Raw genomic sequence first — 21,381 nt, forward strand, 5'->3', positions numbered from 1 at the left:
ACCCGAGGAAGTGGACAGGATCCTCCAGACAGTAAATGCCACCACTTGCCAATTAGATCCATGTTCCTCCTGGCTGGTGAAAGCAGCTTGGGAGGTGACATGTGGTTGGGTCCAGGCGATGGTTAATACATCCTTGAGAGAGGGGATGTTTCCAGCTGCCTTTAAGGAAGCACTGGTACAACCCCTCTTCAAGAAACCATCGTTGGACCCTACTGTACTGGATAATTTTCGTCCAGTCTCCCACCTCCCCTTTTTGGGGAAAGTGGTTGAGAAAGTGGTGGCATTACAACTCCAGAGGATTCTGGAGGAAACCGATTATCTAGACCCCTTTCAGTCAGGTTTCAGGCCAGGATATAGGACAGAAATGGCATTGGTCGCACTTATGGATGATCTCTGGCGGGAGCGGGATGGAGGGAGTGCATCCATCCTGGCTCTTCTTGACCTCTCAGCAGCTTTCGATACCATCGACCATGGTATCCTTTTGGGTCAGCTCAGGGAGTTGGGGGTGGGCATCATAGTTTTGTGCTGGTTCACCTCCTTCCTCCAGGGCTGGTCCCAGTCGGTGGTGATAGTGGGGGAGAGATCCGACCCTCGACCTCTTTGTGGGGTGCTGCAGGGCTCGGTCCTCTCTCCTCTCCTATTTAACATCTACATGAAACCGCTGGGCGAGATCATCCATCACCATGGGATGAGGTATCATCAGTGTGCCAATGATACTCAATTGTATATCTCCATCCCGGGTGAGGTAAGTGATGCTGTGACTGCCCTCTCTCGGTGCCTGGGGGCTGTAGGGGTCTGGATGGGGAACAACAGGCTTCAGCTGAACCCTGGTAAGACGGAGAGGCTGTGGGTTAAGGGTTCCTCCGTATCCGGGACTTTGTCATCTTTAGTTCTCGATGGGGTTGCACTGCCCCAGACAGACCCGGTGCGTAACCTGAGGGTCCTCATGGACTCATGGCTCCTGCTGGAAGAGCAGGTGGCAGCCGTGGCCGGAAGGGCCTTTGCACAGCTTTGTGTTGTGCACCAGTTGCGCCCTTTCCTGGATCGGGAAGCCCTTCGCACGGTCACTCATGCCCTTGTTATCTCCCATATAGACTACTGCAATGCACTCCACATGGGGCTACCCTTGAAGAGTATCCGGAAGCTTCAGCTGGTCCAGAATGCGGCCACATGGGCTATTTTCGGCGCCCCTAGAAGGGCGCACATAACATCTTTGCTACGTGAGCTGCATTGGATACCAGTTTGCTTCCGGGTCCAATTCAAGGTGTTGGTTATCACCTTTAAAGCCCTACATGGCATGGGACTGGGATACCTGAGGGACCGCCTCTTCCCCGTATCATCAGCCCGTCCCACCCGTTCAAGCAGAGAGGGCATGCTGCGGACCCCGTCTGTAAGAGAATTCCATCTGGTGGGGTCCAGGAGGCAGGCCTTCTTGGCAGTAGCGCCCACCCTTTGGAACATCTTGCCCCCAGAGGTAAGATTAGCCCCATCGCTTTTAGCCTTCCGGAGGAAGTTGAAGACCTGGCTCTGCCACCAGGCTTGGGGCAGGGAGGAGAATCGACATACTTGGGGTTGGCTGGTGCCTTGAAGTGCCCCTCCTACATGATGGTTGAAGAGATCATAGCCATCTGGATTTTATGAGCTGGGGTAGTTAAGAAATTGTTTTGGTTTTTAATGGGATTTTATTGGAATTTTACTGTGTTTTTATTTGAGTTTTTATTGTATATTTATTCTGTGCTGTAAACCGCCCAGAGTCCCTCTGGTTGGAGGAGATGGGCGGTGACAAATTTGATAGATAGATAGATAGATAGATAAATAAAACAATCACTGGATTTGCACAGCCTAGTAAATGGAACAGTCTTAAGATGCTTTTGCTTCATGTGATTTACATACTATTTGAATGAGATGCTCCTTATAATATCAAGTGAAGATACGAGTTGGTTACATAATGCCCCCAACTAGATTTTTTATGAAAGCACGAACAAGGCCCTCAGTACCTGCATGCTTATAATATAAAATACTGAAAGAGAAATAATGAAAAAAAAGTGTTTAGTGGGAGAGGTAGGGAGAAAGGTTAAAATATGTAGCAGTAGAAACTCTACAGTAAGGTCTATTTGTCTACAAGACAGAAGATCATTTGGCAATTACAATAAAAGGTTTTTTTTTTAATGACACTTTTTTTGGTCCAGTGATCACTCTGGAATTCTCTACTACTGGTTTCAGGGAAGGTCCAGCAAAACAGTGTCGAGAGATGGATGAAGAAATACCAAGAATGGGAAATGAACAATTGTTGGAAGAGAGCTGCATGCACAACATGGGAGTTGTGATAATAGTAGAAAGCAAACCTGAAATCTATATTTATTCTGTGTCTGAATACAGATTTCAGGTCTGATTTCTAGTATAACCTTTATTTTTCCCCGTTGTTTGAGTTATGCCTGACTGAATGCCTTCCAGTCACGTAATTAAATTTAATTTTACATACTCATTTTATAAGAAAATGTTACCGTTAATAAAACTATTTTCTCCAGGGTGATTACAGATTGCCATATTCCCTGTAGATGGAAATGAAACCAGTTTAAAGCAAAAGGCCTCATTGGTACCTTTAGTCACAGAAGCTTCTGACTCAGAAACCGGGTCTGCCTTTTCTTCCCCATTCGACTCATCAACTTCTGCCACAGTAGTTAGTTCAGGTTCACTTTTATAAAGCCGGTAATCAGGACCCTAGAAATTAACCAGAGCACAGCCGACATCGGTTGGTGTGTCAAAATCTAACTGCAAAGGGGTTTCCTGCCATGTGTGACAAAATTGGTATCAAAATCTGAAGCCCCAGCTCAGAAAAAGTCAGACTGTTCTAATTTCATATGGAATAATTCCTAAACATCTTTTCCTCTTTGAGCCAAATAGAGTCCTTTTTTTTTTTGCCTTATCATTTAGAAAGTCTGAAAAACTGTGTTCCCTCTTCAATTTCCTTTCTGTTCAAATGTAAATTGTATACTCCCCCTGGCAGGGATTTTTCTGTAATGATTTCATTTTTTAACTTTGGAAAACACCATCTGCATGCCTGGCTCTGAATAAATGGTAATTAAAATGGTGTGGCACGTTTAAAAACTTTCACTCAATAGAACATAGCAAAAATCTTGTTCTAACCACGGGACCCGTGTTAAATGATACTCATATTCTGTTTGAACCTAATGCAATACACAACCAATCTGAGTCACTGGAGACATTTATATTCACAAAACTGTTGGGAAAAAAAAAAGCAAAATAAAACCAGAAATGGCAAATGCTGATAACATACTTATAAATAATTTAAAAATTCCAAGAAATAAAAACAAAAGACAAAGCTGAGAAAGGGAATGCAACATAAAAATAGTGGAATGTCAATAAAGTAAAATGGCAATTGCGCGGGAGGGGAAATGGGAAGGGCAATGCCTGATGGACAACGTGGCAATTGTGGCCACTTACACAGTGAGCTCCATTTCTTTGGTATCCTTGGACTTGATGAATCTTCCTCTCTTCAGGCAGATGTACTGGGCCCCTGCTATAACAGAGCAAGGAGCTGCTATCACTGGGCAGAGGGGGGATTATGGGAAGATGCTCTGCAAAGTCATAGGACCGAGGGAGTGGAGGACGAGGTGGGACTACTTCCTCTTCCTAAAGATTGCAGAACAGTCACCTGATTTAGATGTGCTCATCTATCACAAGAGTTATCACTTCTTTCAAATATTTCACAGCCGTTACAACACAGTTTGGAATTAAAGGGACGCTGCCGTAGCGAGAGGGATGGACTGAAAAATCTCTACCGTGTCAGTTATGTACACAAAGTTTTACACATTGGCTTTCTTTCCATTTGTATAGACTGGTCACCATTTAAAAATATGCATTAGTCCCCACCACCCTCAGGCAAATAAAAGAACTTTACTTATGACAAAGATAGTTCTTTACATAAAGAATGGTGCTTTTTCCCTCTCCTATGAATTTCTTTACAATTTTTTGCTACATTTTATGTTCTGATGTATGCTTCTGCATATCCATTTTATAATATCCCTTTATTCACCAAGTTTCATGAAAAGGTTAAACAGCTTTCCTAAATAAAAAACCTGTCCAGTTCTTTTAATACACTGATGTCACATGTAGTTGACAGTGTCGTTTTAAAGCAACTGTGTCCTGATACTTCACTATACCAGAGATACCCATCACATTCAGCTTCAAACATTTTATTCAACTGGTGTTTTGGGTGCTCAGCTCACAATGACATGAGGCTGTAGGCATGCACACACACAAGCAAAGCAATATTTATTTTTGTCTGAGAAGTGTGTGTGATGAGGGACAAAAAAAAAAATCAATATTCAAATTTTCTGGGTAAGACCCTGAAAAATGAGAACACCAAATTTAGGAATAAATAATGGATAGGAATAAATTTCATACCATACAGAATAAATATAATTTGAGTGATTAGCCTTTAGATGCACCCCACCTATAAACTATCTTATTTAAACATATGAAATATACACGTAGACGGACAAACAGGAGCTTAGACTGGAAATTAAATAGCCTCTATAGAATCCCAAGAAAAGTAGAAAAAGAAGAACATACCTCATTTTTATACTTTGGTGAAAAGGCCTTTGATGCTATGACACCTATTTAAAAACAAAGCAAAATGTTTAGCTTATCCTAAACAATGAGTGAAAAACCAAGGTTGTAGTAACACAGATTTGCAGGGATTTTGAGTTCCCATGATTCCCTTTTCAGTCTTGTGAAGCAAAACTGCATTTAATCGAACAAGAATAAGTACAGTATTTATTCACTGTATGAGCCTCTCCACTAGCCCCTGAGATCCACAGGAAGTCAATATGCTGATTTACCTGCCTCTGTGGTGCTGTTTCTTTGCTGCTTATGTTTACGCAAACCTTCCATTACATCCTGAATTCGCCAAAGCTCCTTCTGAATCTGAGCACGCTGTATCCCAGCTGATTCACTCTGCCAGAGATAAAAGTTAGCAACGAGACACCGTGCTTTTAATGCATCCAATTATTTTCAACTAGTATCATGCAGACTTTTATGTTCTGTTCAGAATCCACTGATATTTTCTTGGACCTAATCAAAGGCTATTTGCTGGCCTCTCTCAAGATAACCAAACACTCAAGATAGTTACTGCTGCAATCATCAGCACATGTAATTTGGGGATATCAAGTTCTAATAAGTTGAAATTGTGCAGCCGTGTGAGATGTGCACAGCAAAGGCAATGGTAGTGATGCAGCTCAGGTAAAAAGGTCCAGAAGTCCACTGTCTAGTGAGACTCTGAATAACTAACCAAAGAGCCAGAGAGAAGGAAAGAAAGAAACAGATCCAGCCCTTATATCTGACAGTTGACAAGGGAGTTCTGTGGCCCTCGGGCCCCACCCAGCTGAATCTATTTTTCTTCTTCTAAAAGAAATGTTTTATTGGTGGTAGATAGTTGCTTGGGCATGTGGTTATTTACTTACTCCCTTTCAGGAGAAGCAATTATTATTCAAAGCACAGTAAAAAAAAATAGTAAGCCAAAGAAGTTAAAGATAGGAGTTAAGTAAAAGAAATACAGCTAAATTTAGTTTATTTATTTATGCTATTAGACTCCAGAATGCCTCTGGGTGGCTTACATTAAAAATCAGGAAACTATAAAAGAAAATCCCATGAGCCTGAACAAACACATGACATAAAATACAACCAATGGGCTCAACAGCCATTCTACCCCAAGTCTTGGGGGAACATCCAGGTTATTGAAGACTTCCGGATCATCATCAGGGTGGGAGCCAAAGAGATCATATACCAATACCACTCACCAAATTTCTCTGTAACTTTCTAACTTTACAAACCATCTCTCCTTCCACTATGTTCATACCATGCTTCAAACAAATGTTTCAATTCTCTCTTTTTTCAGAATCTCATCAATTCCATCCAGTCTTCCCCTTCCTGTCAATCCATTCTGTCTTCCTCCATTTGTTGTTTTGCGATTTGATCTTCATTATCTCATTATGACTGAATTACTGCAACATCCTTTCACACTGATCACTCAGTTTTGCATTCAGTCCGCATCTGTTCAGCACGCATTCTTGATTACACCTCTTCTTGTTCTACCCCACACACTTCTCAAGTACCTCACTCCCACTACGTTCAACCTTTACATTTCTCCAGACATGTAACAAAGTGGGCAGGATGCTCTTATAAAAGCCATTTTCACTCTTTTTCCAGTCATTTCTCACAACAGATCATATACTATTCACTACCTTTCTACCAGCATTTGTACTTCTTAAAATTCCCCCATCCATTTCCCCATCCTTAGCAGCACTATGTAATGGTGTTTACATGACTTCCATACTCACCTTGGTGGTGGGTGGTGGCATTTTTTTATTTTTAACAGTATAAATTCTGCGTGGTATTTTCAGTTCCACTGACCACCAGGAGACAACCCATGGCTGGTTTTGTCCTTATTAGGATTGTGCAGATGCGGGTAACTGGATGTTATTCTATGGGGTTCAAACCCTTTGCCCCTACCGGCATCTACTGGCTACCCAATAGCTATGTAAATCATGTAAAACTCTATAAATAGGGGCATGGTATAATGTAACACTTGTAATCTCTCCTCTCTGAGAGTTTAAGCGAAAGGGTCTGACAGTGCTTCTAGATATATCATCCTGCAACTGCTAAACACAGGACCCGGATACTCCTAAAACTAATGCACTCAGCACAGACATCTAAACTGCGAAAGTCTGTGAGTTCACTTCCTGGTAGAGGATTTGAACCCCAAAGAAGAACAATTAGCTACCTGCATCTGAAGAATTCTAATCAGGACAAAACATGTCAAGTGGTGCCTCCTAGTGGTCAAAAACTGAATATACACTGTGTAAAAATAGAGAAATTCCCTGTCCTCCTAAGTGTTCACCAAGATACACAAATTAATCTACTTGCTCTAGTTTTTCACCATTTATGTATAACTTGTGATCATTCTGCCATTTTCCCTATGAAACACAACTACTTTGGTCTCTGAAAAAAAATAAATTTATAAAGCAATAGTCCTCACTGCACCATACAGTTCAATGTATCCTGCAAACCATCATGTTCTCAGCCAACAAGACAGCATTGTCTGTTTACAAAAGTACACTTATATTCCCAACCGATATGCCTTACTGTCACCACAATCATTATTCATTTAGCCATGAAACTAAGGGGACATCCCTGCTCAGTCTTGAACTACTCAATAAACCTTCTATTTATTCTCATGCATACTTTACTTCCATCATAAGCTGCTGTTAAACCCAGCAACCAACCTTTAACTTCATTCTTGCACAAAACATTTCGTAATTCAAGCCTATTCACTTTATCATAGGATTTTTCTAAACCAATGAATGTACAATGAGCATTGTTTTTCAAATCCAGATATTTCTGAATGAAAAGCAAAGATCAGCTCTATGCACTCCCTACCAAGCATAAAGCAATACCTAGAAATTACCAAATTTTACTCTTTGTTAAAGGTAAAGGTAAAGGTTTCCCTTGACGTAAAGTCCAGTCGTGTCCGACTCTAGGGGGCGGTGCTCATCTCCGTTTCAAAGCCTTGGAGCCGGCGTTGTCCATAGGACACTTCCGGGTCATGTGGCCAGCATGACTCACGGAACGCCGTTACCTTCCCGCCGAAGCGGTACCAATTAATCTACTCACATTTGCATGTTTTCGAACTGCTTGGTGTGCAGGAGCTGGGACGAGCAACGGGAGCTCACCCCGCCCCGCGGTTTCGAACCGCCGACCTTCCGATCGACAGCTCAGCGGTTTAACCCGCAGCGCCACCGCGTCCCTACTCTTTGTTACCACCTTTCAATTGAATATTCTTGCCAAACACTGAATAAACTAATTCCCCTACAGCTTTTTCACTCTTATTCTCTTTCCCTTTGTATAGAGGAACAGTAACAACCTTCTTCCAACTGCAGCCTTCATGTCATGTTAAAACAAGACACACAGCCACTCTAGAAGTAAACTAGGTACATATTTTAACATTTCTTCAATGTAATTATTATTTCAGCCTTACTATTTTTCAGTGTTCTCACAGCATCTATGACTTCCTTTTCATTGTTTTTTAATGCTAATATCTGTATCATTATTTTCAATTTCACTCTTCAACATATTACTATCATTCCTACACAAATCTCTGAAATATCCCTTCCAGCATTCCCTCAAGTCAGTTTCATCCCATATCATTCTATCCCTTTTATTTTTAATTTCATTCATTCAGGGAGAGCTTCCTTGGTTAATCCTTCCACCCACTTCCAAAACAACACTCTGCATCTTCTCTGCCTGTTTAAATCCTTGTTCTTTCTATTACTCTTTTCTGCAACATGGTACATTATGTTCAGTACTTAGCAGCATGGCAGTAAGTCCAAAACAGTGTTTGTGATTTACAAAATTAATATTTTCTCAGTTTTTTAATATACATATGTATGCATGTATGTGTATGTGTATATGTATACATGTGTACATGTATATGTATATATGTTTGAATGTTTGTGTATATAAAAATAAATAAAGCAATCAGGAAGTTTACAAACTGAAGAAGTGAAGATGTTTATAGTTCACATATAACAATATTCAAGGAACTTGTACTGGGCAGCCAGATACAGATCATAAACACCCACACAGAGCTATGAAACCAAGTTAACATTCTGGTCGCACCTGAACCTCTCCTGTCCGCTCCAGCTGCTCCTGCATGTGGTTCTTCGTGACTGTTACATCATATTCTAGTTTGTCATATTCCCTCCAAGCTCTTTCGAGTTCCTGAAAACAGATGTATATATATAAAATATCTGAATCATATTTTGATGGCTTGCCACAGAGATATGTACATACTTTACAAACCTGAGGACCTTACTTTGTTAAGAAGTAATACAACATCTGATTTATCAATATCATTCAATTAAAACTGATTACATGGAGTCACATCCTGTTGCTAGAAATTTGGGGTCACTAATGGTCTAAAATAGGAGAGTTAAGAGCCACATTTAAGTGGCATATGGGTCACACTTTGAGTGGAGGATAGTATGAGCTAACATCTGAAACTGCTCAGTGGCAATGAGAGTGTCCAAGTGCCTGCTGATTCTATATTGGCAGCCCTGCTCAAGGTGGACTGACGCAACTATCCAGATGATTTTATGGGTTTTCTTGAAGATAAAATCACTCATGTTTGCTCTGGTTTGGATGCCATTTGGGCAGAGCCAAGTATAGGGAGGGAAATGGCGTCTTATATTATAATCTATTACAATTCTTTTAACCTTGTTGGATTGAAGGAAGGAGATAGGCTTCTCTGTAGAAGGAACTCTGCCACCTGAAGGCTTGATACATGCCTTTCCTTTGGGAGTCTGGACATGGCATGGGCAGTTGGATTCAAGAGGTGGGAAATGCTTGAGGGAGAGTATTACGCTATCACTCATTCATTCACTCACAAGTTTACTTATGAGTGAATTAGCCTGGGTAATTGAGCCACACCCTGACATTTTCAAGGATATGCCAAGGTCCAGAGGCAGCCTCACCCCACCCAGGTCCTTAGTTTACAAAAGGAAACGCTAAGACAGCATGTGTGGGGTTGTGTACGAGAAAAGGAGGTAAGAAAACGGCAAACAGACTGGGAAGCGGGAGGCGGCCTCTGAAGATTTGACAGCTATGACAGGCAGGCAAGAGGGCTATCAGTCAACTGCCAGGACCACAAACTGTGGTAAGCAGCATATCCTGGTGGGATTCCTGCCTGGAGCTTGGCTTGGGAACTCAGCTGGAGTGTTCAGAAGCAACCTTGCTTAAGAGCAGAGCTTGGAGCTTGGCCTGGAGCTCAGCAGCAACCAGAAAAGGAGCAACCATGTTCAGGCAGCACCTCATCCCAACTAGTTCAAGAACTTTTGGAAGGAGGCAAAGGTTGTATGCCACTTTATAAACTTTGAGATTTTTGTTTGGATTGAGTATTAAAGGACTGAGTAAAAAAGACTGAATATTAAAGATATATTTACATTAACTTGCATGGCCTAGAAGGGTGGAGTTAACCCAGAGAAATAGACTGTTGTTGGGGAAGGTGTATGCCACAATAAAGCACTGTCCATAAAGATCTGCTATGCTGTGGTGTGTCCAGTCCTTGGAAAGCAAAGAACCCTCACAAAATAGATTGATACATTCAAAATGATATACAATAATACTAATTTAATATACACTTTCATTAGAGAAGTATAATGGGCCTGTCATCTTTCCAGATAGTTGACAATGGGAGACTGGAACAGCTCAACTCTTCATGGGGAAATGGGTCTGCACATTTTTCCTTTATTTACTAGGAACTAATATTTTAATTTGAAAAAGAAACTGAAAATCTAAGGCATAAACTTGCAGTATCACTGGTGATGGGGGCAGTCCTCTATTGGCTTTCTCTACTGCCACTGGCTCTGCTTCTTGCATATACTGGGTTGTACTTTACCCCAATGCAAGGATACTCATGGAAGGGGATCCAACAGAATAGTTGGTGCAAGCGGCTTCTGCTCTATTCCCACCCCTCACCCCTATCCATCACTTGCCATGCCTATTGATTCCCTGTTCTTTAGTATGGCATAGGAGTCTTAAAGAGATTTTAATGGTGGATATCTCTCCCATGAGTGTCCTTTCACTTGCTGCTTGGATACAGTTCATTTGCTGGCGGATTTATAGCTATGTTAGTTAGAACTACTGAGTTGGGGCTGACTTCTGGTGACTGCATGGACAAACCCTGACTTGTCCCTGACGACAATCTATAGCAATTCCAGGTACATTACAATAATATCTCTAATCCAATCTATCTACTGTAATCATTGTCTTCCCCATCTTTTCCCCTCAACCATGCAATGTATCTAGTGCATTTTCCTGGTGTATCATCTACATGTATCGTGTGCCCAAATAATGAGTTTCTATTTGCTAACCGTTGCCTCAAAGGCATGTCCTGGACTGATTTATTTGGTTCTTCTTGAAGTTCATTGCACTCTTAGTACCCACCTCCAAATCAACAGTTCAAAGACAATAGTTATCTTTGTTTTTCTCTATGTCCAGTGCTCACAGCATTCATTATCACTGGGAAAACCACCGCTTTAACTATTCTTATCTTTGGTGTAATAGAAATATGCTTATGTCATGAACTTGTCTACATTTGTCATTGCCTTCTTGAGTAAAATTAATCTCCTCTTTACTTCTCCAACATGTTGTCCCTCTTTTTCTGTTCCTGGGCCTAAGAAAATAAAAATGTCTACCATCCTCATTTCTTGGCACTCGTTGTGAATTTACAGGTGACATTACCTTAATCTTAGTATTTATATTAACCCAGATGTTTTACTTTCCATTTTATTTTCCCAAGGAGCATTTCTGCAACTAAAGATGTACACAATTTGGGAATTGAATGTTCTGGGGAACTCTGAAATGTTCTGTTTCCCCCTCTGGACCCTTGTCAAACATCCTCCAAACAATGCCATTCTGCAGGCATTTCTGTGGTTTCTGGATATAAGTTGCCACTTTCAGTTGATGAATTTACTTCCAGAAACTGGTCCAGAGAAGATTCAGCATGAATTTTGCATGTTTTACTTTCAGCTGACAAAATGTGCCATGTGCATATCTCTAATTCTTAGTGTTTCATCCTCCAATTTTGTTTCCAGCTGCAATCTCTTCCAATCTTGTCATTTTTCTAAAATATTTGCTATATAAATTAAACATAAATGACAAAATGCATTATTGTCTCACTCCCTTTCTTACACTGAATCTGTTTCCCCAAACTCAGTTCTTACAGTAGCTTCTTGTTTATTTTAAACATTGGTCAAATGAATAATCAAGTAACTTGGCATGCCTATTAGCCTTAATATGTTCCACATTTGGCATGATCCACCTGATCAAAGCCTTCCTTTAGACAATAAAGCAAAGGTAAATCTCCTTGAATTATCTTGCTCTCTTCATTATCCATATTAGCTATCTGACCTTAGATTCCTGTGCCTTTTCTGAAATCTCCCTCCAGTGAAGCTTCCTTTTTCTTCCCTCTCCCGCTTCAGCCCAAAACAGAGGTGATAGAACAAGGCTGTGGTTAACTTTTTATAGTGAGACTATAAAGATATTGTACTACCAATGCTAAACTGGGGTTAATGCAAATGTAATTAGCATTTTTAATTACATTTGCTCCTACATAAACATTACCACGTAGGTCTAATATTTTTAAAAGCAAACTGCAGATCTTTCAAAGAGGCATGAAGAAGAAGAGATGGTGGACTTTAGCTATTCTAGCCAACCGTCATGGACACTAATTTGGATTCCTGCACTGAATAGGGAGGACTCGGTGGCCCAAATAGTCTCTTCCAATTCTCTGATTCTATATCTTCCAGGTGACTTAACTTGAGGTTGTAAATATGGGTGTTTGAAACATTTTGAGGCTGGACCAGTTCTGGAACACTTGTAACAGCCCAAGGGTGGAACATTCTGTGGCTGAAAATGCTCCACATCCTTAGTAGAAGATAATAAATTAATAAATTAAAACTACTGATTTATGTTTGACACAGGTGAGCAGGGACACCAACACTTACTATTAATAAGCATTCTATGGGGTCTCATGCACTGCCTGAAAAATAAATAAATAAATAATCCAAAGCCTTGCCTAGCACACAATAACCTGGAAAAATAGTACAGTTGTATTTGGATTTTCCACAGTACACACTAGGTATTCCTTGACCTGGAATGTATTTGTACACCATGGAGCTGTTTAAAAATAGCTTGATCCTGTTAGTTGGTACGTAGTTCATCAAAACTAAGTAGGAGGGCAGGTTGTATCTAAATCCAGGAATCTGAAAGTAGGATGTCCAGCAGTACAATGAGTTTGATGAAGTGCAGTTTGGGGATAACAACACAAAAGTTCACAGAATACAGATGGGAGGGGCAAGGGAGAAGGCTAGGGATCTGAGTCATCTTGACTGTAGAAACAAAAAACCGAAAGATTTGGTGGTGATACATTTCCATGGAGTAGCTTCTGGAATGACAACTTGAACAAATATATCAACTTGATGACCTCAAGTTCTTTTAAGATAACTCCAGACTTAAGAAGAATTCCAGGTTTTGCTTGAACAGCGAGTATATGTTTTGCCAACTGTTTAGTTTTTAAAATAAAGACATTTGTTTATTCCATAGCAAAGTAACTTCCACCCTGACTTTCCAAACCTGCTCTAGATTTGGAAAATCAAGACAAATTAGTATTTGCAAGGATGTAATAAGAACAAACCCATAGACAACCCTACAATAAGAGACATCACTTAACACACCAGTGAGTTTTACTAAGGGAAAAGAATAGCGTTTTCTTACCGCAGTGGCTCGAGATACTTCTCGACAAGTGCTAAGCAGGCCATTCTGTAAATCATCCCTCTGTAAGATGACATTTTGTATGGCAGCTGGATTTTCTGCATTCATTTGTATCTCTTGGCTGGCTGATAGCAAAGCTTGCTCAAGCGTGTACTATGGTAATAAAAAGAATAATTTTTAATGTTCCACATCATTGGACTGATTTTCTTTTTACTTCACTTATCAATGTTCTGATAATAAAGCGTGCAAAATAACATAAATCTGGAATAATAAATATAATTATCCTACTTTTTCCTTGTGCAGCTGCTGAAGCTTCTCTTCTAGGGCCTGTACCACTTTATCTTGTTCACATAATCGGCTAAGCTTAGCCTAGTGCAGAAGAAAAGATGTTGATAATTTGTGCCACTAGCTGCTTTGCATACTGACTATTGATACACAGACCTTTAAACCCTCATAAGCACACACATGTGCAGAAACTGGAAAAAAGACCAACAGCAGATCCTCACTTTTCAGTTCAAAGTCATACATTCAGCTGGGAACAGGACTACAAACATAATATTCTCTTTATCAATCCACTTATGTACCATACTGTACTCTGAACTACTGGTGTGTGTGTGTCTGTTTGTTTGTGTATCTATGTGCACATGGAGATTAGCTTCAGGTCAGGCATATAATGACCTATATAGCCCATCAGAAATCCATGATGGACACACAATGCATTTCTTGATAGAGAACAGTTTCTCCACATAGGAATATATACATCTGAATTAAAACTCTGCAAAAGAACAAACCATGTTTCAAAAGTAACAAAATCAATAAACCTGTACAGTTCACTGATTTGTAACTGGCTGGGGAATTGCTGGTTTTTTAAAAAGGGAAGGGCATCTTTTTGATGAGCAACCTCCCAACTTGGTTCCCTATCAAACAGTAGAGGCTAGTGACTAGGTATCTTTGATCAGTATAGACTACGGGCCATTTCTTGCCTGCCTAAAGTACAGTCTTCAAGAACAACATTTGCAATGTTGTTCTTGAAAACTATATATTAGGCAGGCAGGAATGATAAAATAAAGCTGCTGAATTTGCTCAATTGGGAGTATCAGAACAATGAGCTTTTAACAGTTACTTCCAGATATAAATCAATTCATCTTGTTGCTGTGACTTATGTGATCTATCTTAGGTACCTGCAGGAGATATTATACATTTTTCCCAACTTTTCAAATATATCTCAAGGTGTATCTCAACTCTGCTTCAAAAAGCTAGGAAGAGACATTAGTTTGTTTACTTCTTACAAATACAGCAGTTTAATTAAAACAACCCCCCCAATCAATATTCAGAGAGCTAACAGTACTTACATCAATATCCAGTTCTTCTGATCTGTATTTGTAGAGAGCACCCCTACTTTCATCTTGCGTCAGCTATAGTAAGGAAAAACACTGCCATCAAACAACTTCACTAAAATCATGCAAAACCATGCATTCTGAAGCTAACATTTAATTAAGCATACACTACTTCAGATCAAAATGTTAAGCACTTAATATGCCTTAATCAACACATACTATGTAAATTACTTTATAATGGAATGCCAAATATAGATTGTTAGAAAGGAGAACAATTTATTCTTGCTAGAAAGCTCCTCAAAGATGAAAATGGAATGGCATTTTATCTGTGATCTTCAGAAGTCATAAAACAATGTAAATTTAGTTTTGTTAACCACAAATAAATAAGAACCACATGAAACAAATAAGGAGTAGATAAATCAGTGTCTGTGGTACCAAAGATCTGACATCATAAAAGCAGAGAGTAAATCTGTATGTGAGCTGCATCCTGCCTTTATTTTATCTTTCAGGAAAGCTTCATAAGGCTTATTCAAGATTTACAGAAAAGGTTATTCTCAGTTACGTCTTACAACAATGAAAAGAGGAAGCACAATTGCCTGTAGACAGATCCTATTACTTGGGTGTATTTCTCCAAGGCTCCCAACACAACAACAATATGTATAAAAAGATTTCTCTGTCTTGGGAGGGAAGATGCAGCAGCATTTCCAAACATAAAAGAGTGGATGAAATGTAGGAAGTATTGGGAAGACAGGCATTTAGAGAAGAGTTCACTGCTACACAGTAGCAAAACAGCCCATTCAAATAATGAAGGACTAGATAAATAGTACAAGTTGGGAATTTCTAAAAACAGCAGGAACTTTGGGTGCATGAGATTTCCCAGCCTAGTTCTACTATATACCATTGTTCTAATACCTCCTTCCTCGAAGAGTATAAACTGCTAAATGGAACGGCAGCTAGCACAATCAACTCTAGTTGTGAAGAAGGAAATTGTCTATGCATTAAATTCATTCTCACCTCTATATTTTAAGGCTGATTAGCAAGATCCTTTAAAAAATCTGAAGGGGATAACTCTATGGAATGTCATTTGAGCAATTTCTGCTTGGGAGCTCTACTTCGTTGCCGCAAGATCATTTGAGCAAATGCACGTGCCGTGCATTAATAAACGGACAGCAGCCCAATACAGATGTAATGCCCTCATGTGTTTCTGAATACTTCCCCATTCCTTTCTACTGTTTAACCATGATGTTGTGCTAGTTCTGAATTAGCAATAAATTGATTTTATAATTAAAAGGGTTGTCACGAGTTTTAAACAAATGTTTTAAATAAGTTTGCAAACCTGAGGTAAAGGACAAGTGAGGTTGGATCGAAAGTGATCAATGGAGACACAACTTCACAGCAAGGAAAGTGGGAGAAGGAAAAGCAAAATGCCCAAAACACATAAGCCTAATTGTTACATCTGTACTGAGGCCATCACAATAAACATTTTACCCTATTATTTAAGTTCTGAACACTTTACAATATTATTTAAGTTAAAGCATACTTGTTAGTTCCCAAAATATCAATCATCCTCCCTACTTTCACATTCATGCAGTTATTTTTTTGTACACAATTAGATTAGAAACCTAACCTTTGTGTTTAAAAGAAAAAAATAGAAATACAAAGATGAGGCAAGGATTTGGCAATTCAAATATTTCAACCACAGAACAGAATCTCTGAAGTTTTTTTTTAAAGTGTTTCATTTCAAGGCATATCCTCATGCAAATGCACTTGGTGACAATCTGAGAGAAAGCACTGTGTATTAAAGCCGTATAAATAACTTTGCTTTGAAATGAACATTTAATGAAATGAGCACTGGAAGATGAAAAAGCCACAGCACCTTTACGTTCATAAAGATTATATATTTTAATTTGGTATAATATTTAGTGCCTTGTTTTACAACCCACTTGAATATATTCTACATAATCCATCTTGATAGGAGAAAGAATTGAAGAATGGAAATATATTTTTAATGATAAAACTGGTATGCTCAAATATGGTTGATGTAAATCTGGCCAAGCTCTCAAAGGAGAAAGATATGGATCAATCTGCAGAAATTATAAAATGATGTATACATTTTGTCTCCAGCTGTCACTTTTAGTGAAATTATAGGCAGTTCTGAACCTTAATTACTTTTTTTTTAATCCTAAAACTGAACAAAATGCACTGATCGTTGCCTAAACTCCTTGGAATAATATAATCCATCTAATTAACGCCCTGTGTATCTTAAAAAAACACCAAATATCTACCAATATGTTCTACTAATCTCACATTTTCAGTGATACAATTGCAGAAGGAATGATTATTCTTACATAGCATTTGCTCATAATGTAACACCACACCACACTTCAGTGACACTGAAGTTCACACACTATCTGCTTTGAAACAAACCATCATTTTCAGTTAGTCCCAAACATATAACATTTGGAATCAGAGGGAATTTCTACTGGCTCCTGAGCATTTAGTCTATAGAAAACAAAAAGAGACAACAGTATTTTCAGTGTTTCTCACTAGTTTGAAAATTATTTTCTAAGGAATAGGGTGTAAGAGTTCTTTATTTTGAAGACTATCAATGGTAGAAGTATTTCATAGGATGATAGCTTGCCTACCATATATGGATCTATCCTGATCTCTCTGAAATGTTGAAAAATGTCCAGTGTTTCCCAGTGGGGAACACAATGGGACAGAGAAGACACACCCATATACTCAGATCAATTTCCTTTATTGTGAACAAAGTATTGGTCCTACAAAATGGTAAGGAATACTTTGCAATTACTAGGTTAGAAAAGGTAATGTAAAAACGTAGCCTAAAAATAAGGCCAGGCTAGGCTTAGGAAGTAAATTTCCCAAGTGGAAAACAGCAAATTCACTCTGTTAACTAACTTAATGACATCCACTGGCTTTCCAGAGGATAATTGTGGGAATTGTATTTGAAACTCAAAAAGAAGAGGTGGTGGTAGCAGCAGCAGCAGCATGTTTATAAAATGATGGGCAAAATAGACTGCATTGAAGATAATCCATTCTGAAATCTAAGCAGAAGATAGAGGCCACATTTCCAGCCTCTCCTTCAAAATAATCCTAGATCTTTTAAGGCTTGATCCATGTTTAATCATATACTGTAATAAAACCTCTGCAAAAACTCAAGAAACAGTACCATCTAGTGCCCAAACAACAGCACTGCGTATCAGACTGAACATTTTAATCCAAACAAGTGATAGCATTTCCCCACCCTTTAGGACACTGGAAATGGCTTAATGCCAAAACAGACCATTGGCCCATCTAGTTCAAGAGCTGTTTTGGGATGGCTCTGTCTGCAGAGATCAAAACCTGACCCTTCTGCCTATAAAGCTCTACCAGCTTCTTCTCAGAAAAAGGCATCCTTCAGGTATTCCAGAAGAAACATGGCAATTATATTAATGTACAGGGTGTTCTACAAGCCTGTAAAAGACCTCACAAGTTGGATTTTTTTTGTACATGCACAATCTTAAAATCTTGCTTAGAACCTAGCACAAACCCTAAGGGCATTAGAAAGCTTTGGCAATTTTGAGAGAGTAATGAGGGAAAAGAACCTATTTCAAATGCAGTCAAAATGCTGCAGCGCACACATGTGATTTACAACGAATATGTCCTATAGTTGTAACATCAAACCATCGTACACTTGCTAAGTACAATTTTAAAAAGCTGAATTTATCATGACAGCCATCCTGAAAATGGTGTATATCAAATCTAATATTTAAAATGCAGAATTAAACAAGATGAGCCTTTGGGTAAGTCCAAAATGCCCTTGGGCATAGACTTCTGGTGTGAGGGCTGAGAGATGTGAAAAATGTACCTAATAAAATGTCTTGTTTTAAAATGATGCCAAAAACCTATCATTTCCTACCTCATTCTGATAATACCTTTGCACTTTTTCAGTAAAATGAAATAGGATAGAATAGTTCTAAGCTATTTTAAAAAGCAATTTGATAATACAGAAAAAATGGATTGATAAAGGAAGAACCCCCGCTTCAAACTTTTAGAGTTTGGGAAAAAGATGTATGCTGCATTCAGAAAAATGCTTCCTAATGTAAGTATAATTCTTTTTTGGTTTAGGTTTCTTAATGATGGAAAATAATGGGCACTTCCCGTCACAGTTGCCTACAGCACACGTCCTCTGTGGGTTCTAGGCAGGCAGAGGGCAAAGAGTTATTGTGCCTCTACCATTTTCCAGGCTTTTGAAACAGCTGTGGGAGTAGGACACCAATATATCAAGCTCACCCTCAGGCCGGGCCTTCCATACATTATACGCATCCACCATGTAGTAAGCTGCTGCCTGTTACCAAATTTAAAAATAAGTTATTGGTCTTTTGTAACTCATCGTAACATTTTAAGTAGTTAGCAATCAATGGGCATGCAATGCAACTCAAATAAGGAAGCCTCGTGAGATCACAAGCAAAGGTTTGAAAATCTGTTTTAACCACCTGGCTCAACATCTTAAAAGCCACAGCGAGCCATGGGCATCCATGGGAGATGGGGTGAGGCAAGTGATGAAATTTGCATTGTAGCGTCATCATGGAAGCTCTTCTCTTTATATCCTTGCATATCATAATGCAAATACAAAAGGGCAGCGCTTACATCATGACATGATGCACATTTCATCATTTTGGTATCATATTGGCTAGCTGCAGAAGCCTATGCAGAGAATTGTGGCTTCTGAAGAGTGAGAGTTGCATTTAGGAGTAAAAACCAGGAAAGAGGCACGCAAAGGAATTGCCCAGAAAATGAATTTTAGGTGCTAACTTTTCCGGCACAAGTAGCCCACTCACTTCAAAGATCAGTTTACTCCCTCCTCTATATGTCCTTGCAGCGTATTCAAGTATTTTTAGCTACTTGAAAACTATGGGAACATTTCCTAATTTAAAGCAAACAATTCAGTGCAGGATAATATAATACAAATATATTTCCCCCAGTTATCATCTGGGTATTCTAAATTAAGTATTTGCAATCTATAAAGATGGTATGTTAAAAGCCATCCCAACTGTAGAGGGTAAAGAAGATGACCTTGACGGAGTTAGGCCAGCTCTGTTGCCAAGGTGCAAAATGTATTTTAAGTCCACAGCAGACAGATAATATTCAGAAGAAGCCCAGACAGACACCTCCCTAATTCACTGAACTATAAGGAGGAGGAGGTACAACACAATCAGATTTGCATGACTCTGATATTATAGTCATTCTTAATAAAAAAAAAGTGTTAGCCTTCCTGTGGAGTTAATTTCTTGGTCTAGACTACCCAGTGGAGATGACACCAACAGGTGGCACTTAGCTGATTTTGGCTGATCTCAAAAAGCTAAGCAGGTTGGACCTCACTGGTACTTGGATCAGAGTCCACCAAGAAATTCCAGAGCACAGACTAGATTGGGAAGTTGGGGGAAAAATTCTCCCACACACAGCTTCCCAGAAGGAACTGGCCACTTCCATACTGTTGCATGGATGTATTCAGATAATCACCGGGAGGTCAAGTTCAACTCTAGACAGCTGTGACCTATCTCAAACTTGGCAGGTGGGTGTGTGGGAGAGATCATGCTGAGCGTAGCAGATTAAACCTTGAAAATAACCATTCCCAGCTGTACCTTCAATTCAGTTAGCTTGCCCATGCTAAAGACACCAGGGATGCAGGAATGAACAGGCAGTTCATTCAGACCTCACACAGGCTACAAAATGATTTAATGAAGATCAAATCAATACTTTCAACCTGGAAAAAAGTGAAAGCAGAACCTCGATAACCAAAGGAAAGGATAAAAATGAGGAGGAGTCTGTGCTTTCTTCATGTTCTTTTCATTTTAAACTGTTAAACCTTCCTTAGAATTTAGTTTTGCACATTTAGCTACTATTTGTCAACAACCTCTCTAGTCCCAGATAAGTTTAAGAAAGTAAAGCCAAGATTCTCAAAGGGAAGTAGTGTTTACTTAAAAACTAACGAAGCACATCTTTGACCAAACTGAAATGGCACAGGAAGCACTGTATCACACAACAGTTGTTTATAAAGAGAACAGCATGGTCCCTGAAACTGGAATCTTTTTGTTCCCAGTAAGGTTGCCAAGTATTGTCCTAAACAGGCTTAGTGGGACCTAGCGGGCACACATGGTGGAGCCAGGTTTACCTACCACAACTGCAGTGACAAGAATTGCATCTGGCCAAGCTCTCTGTTATTCAGCTAGTAAAGAAAATGTAATGCTTTCCATGCACAGGCACCAATGACCTTACATGTTGGTCCCAGCTCAGATTATGAGTCAGTTTGAGTTTCGAGCTTGGGAGCCCCTGAGATCATAAATTGGAAAAAAAAAGAAAAGAAATGCCTTTATTGTAAAAAGGAAACACCACCCCCATTACCAATCAATTCATCTGGCATTCTGTGAAACATAAGATGTTCAAGATTAAATTATTATTCCCATGGCTTTCTAACAGATAGGTTGATGTTATATTTCCATTCAGCATATTTCCTCTCTTAATAATCATGACTCAAGACTGACTTTGTTTGCTGTGACTTTCTGAATACAGTGCCCTTAAGGAGCTATATTCCCCAGATCAAAGTGATTTTGATCCTTTTTAACTCCCAAGGGCAACAAGAAAACGAGCAAGAGAAAGAATGCACGCAATTGTCCAGGAACCTACAACA

The 21,381-nt window shown here is 39.4% G+C and overlaps 1 protein-coding gene across 17 annotated transcripts in view; it reads right to left on the bottom strand.

Annotated features, from left to right (window-relative positions):
• PLEKHA5 (pleckstrin homology domain containing A5) overlaps positions 1-21,381 on the bottom strand; it is a 188,607-nt gene that overhangs the window by 11,460 nt on the left and 155,766 nt on the right. For 10 of the 17 annotated variants that reach the window (XM_063309080.1, XM_063309088.1, XM_063309082.1 and 7 more), the window contains 8 exons: positions 14,706-14,768; positions 13,642-13,722; positions 13,357-13,506; positions 8,701-8,802; positions 4,866-4,980; positions 4,597-4,640; positions 3,466-3,654; positions 2,601-2,721 (listed from right to left, as the gene is read on the bottom strand). In XM_063309080.1, coding sequence (XP_063165150.1) covers positions 2,601-2,721; positions 3,466-3,654; positions 4,597-4,640; positions 4,866-4,980; positions 8,701-8,802; positions 13,357-13,506; positions 13,642-13,722; positions 14,706-14,768 — 865 coding nt within the window. The remainder of the gene's footprint in view (positions 1-2,600; positions 2,722-3,465; positions 3,655-4,596; positions 4,641-4,865; positions 4,981-8,700; positions 8,803-13,356; positions 13,507-13,641; positions 13,723-14,705; positions 14,769-21,381) is intronic. The other 7 variants (XM_063309092.1, XM_063309091.1, XM_063309089.1 and 4 more) reach the window with 1 other exon arrangement.

The sequence above is a fragment of the Candoia aspera genome, chromosome 7 (assembly GCF_035149785.1).
Source record: "Candoia aspera isolate rCanAsp1 chromosome 7, rCanAsp1.hap2, whole genome shotgun sequence".
In the NCBI taxonomy this organism is placed as follows: domain Eukaryota; kingdom Metazoa; phylum Chordata; class Lepidosauria; order Squamata; family Boidae; genus Candoia; species Candoia aspera.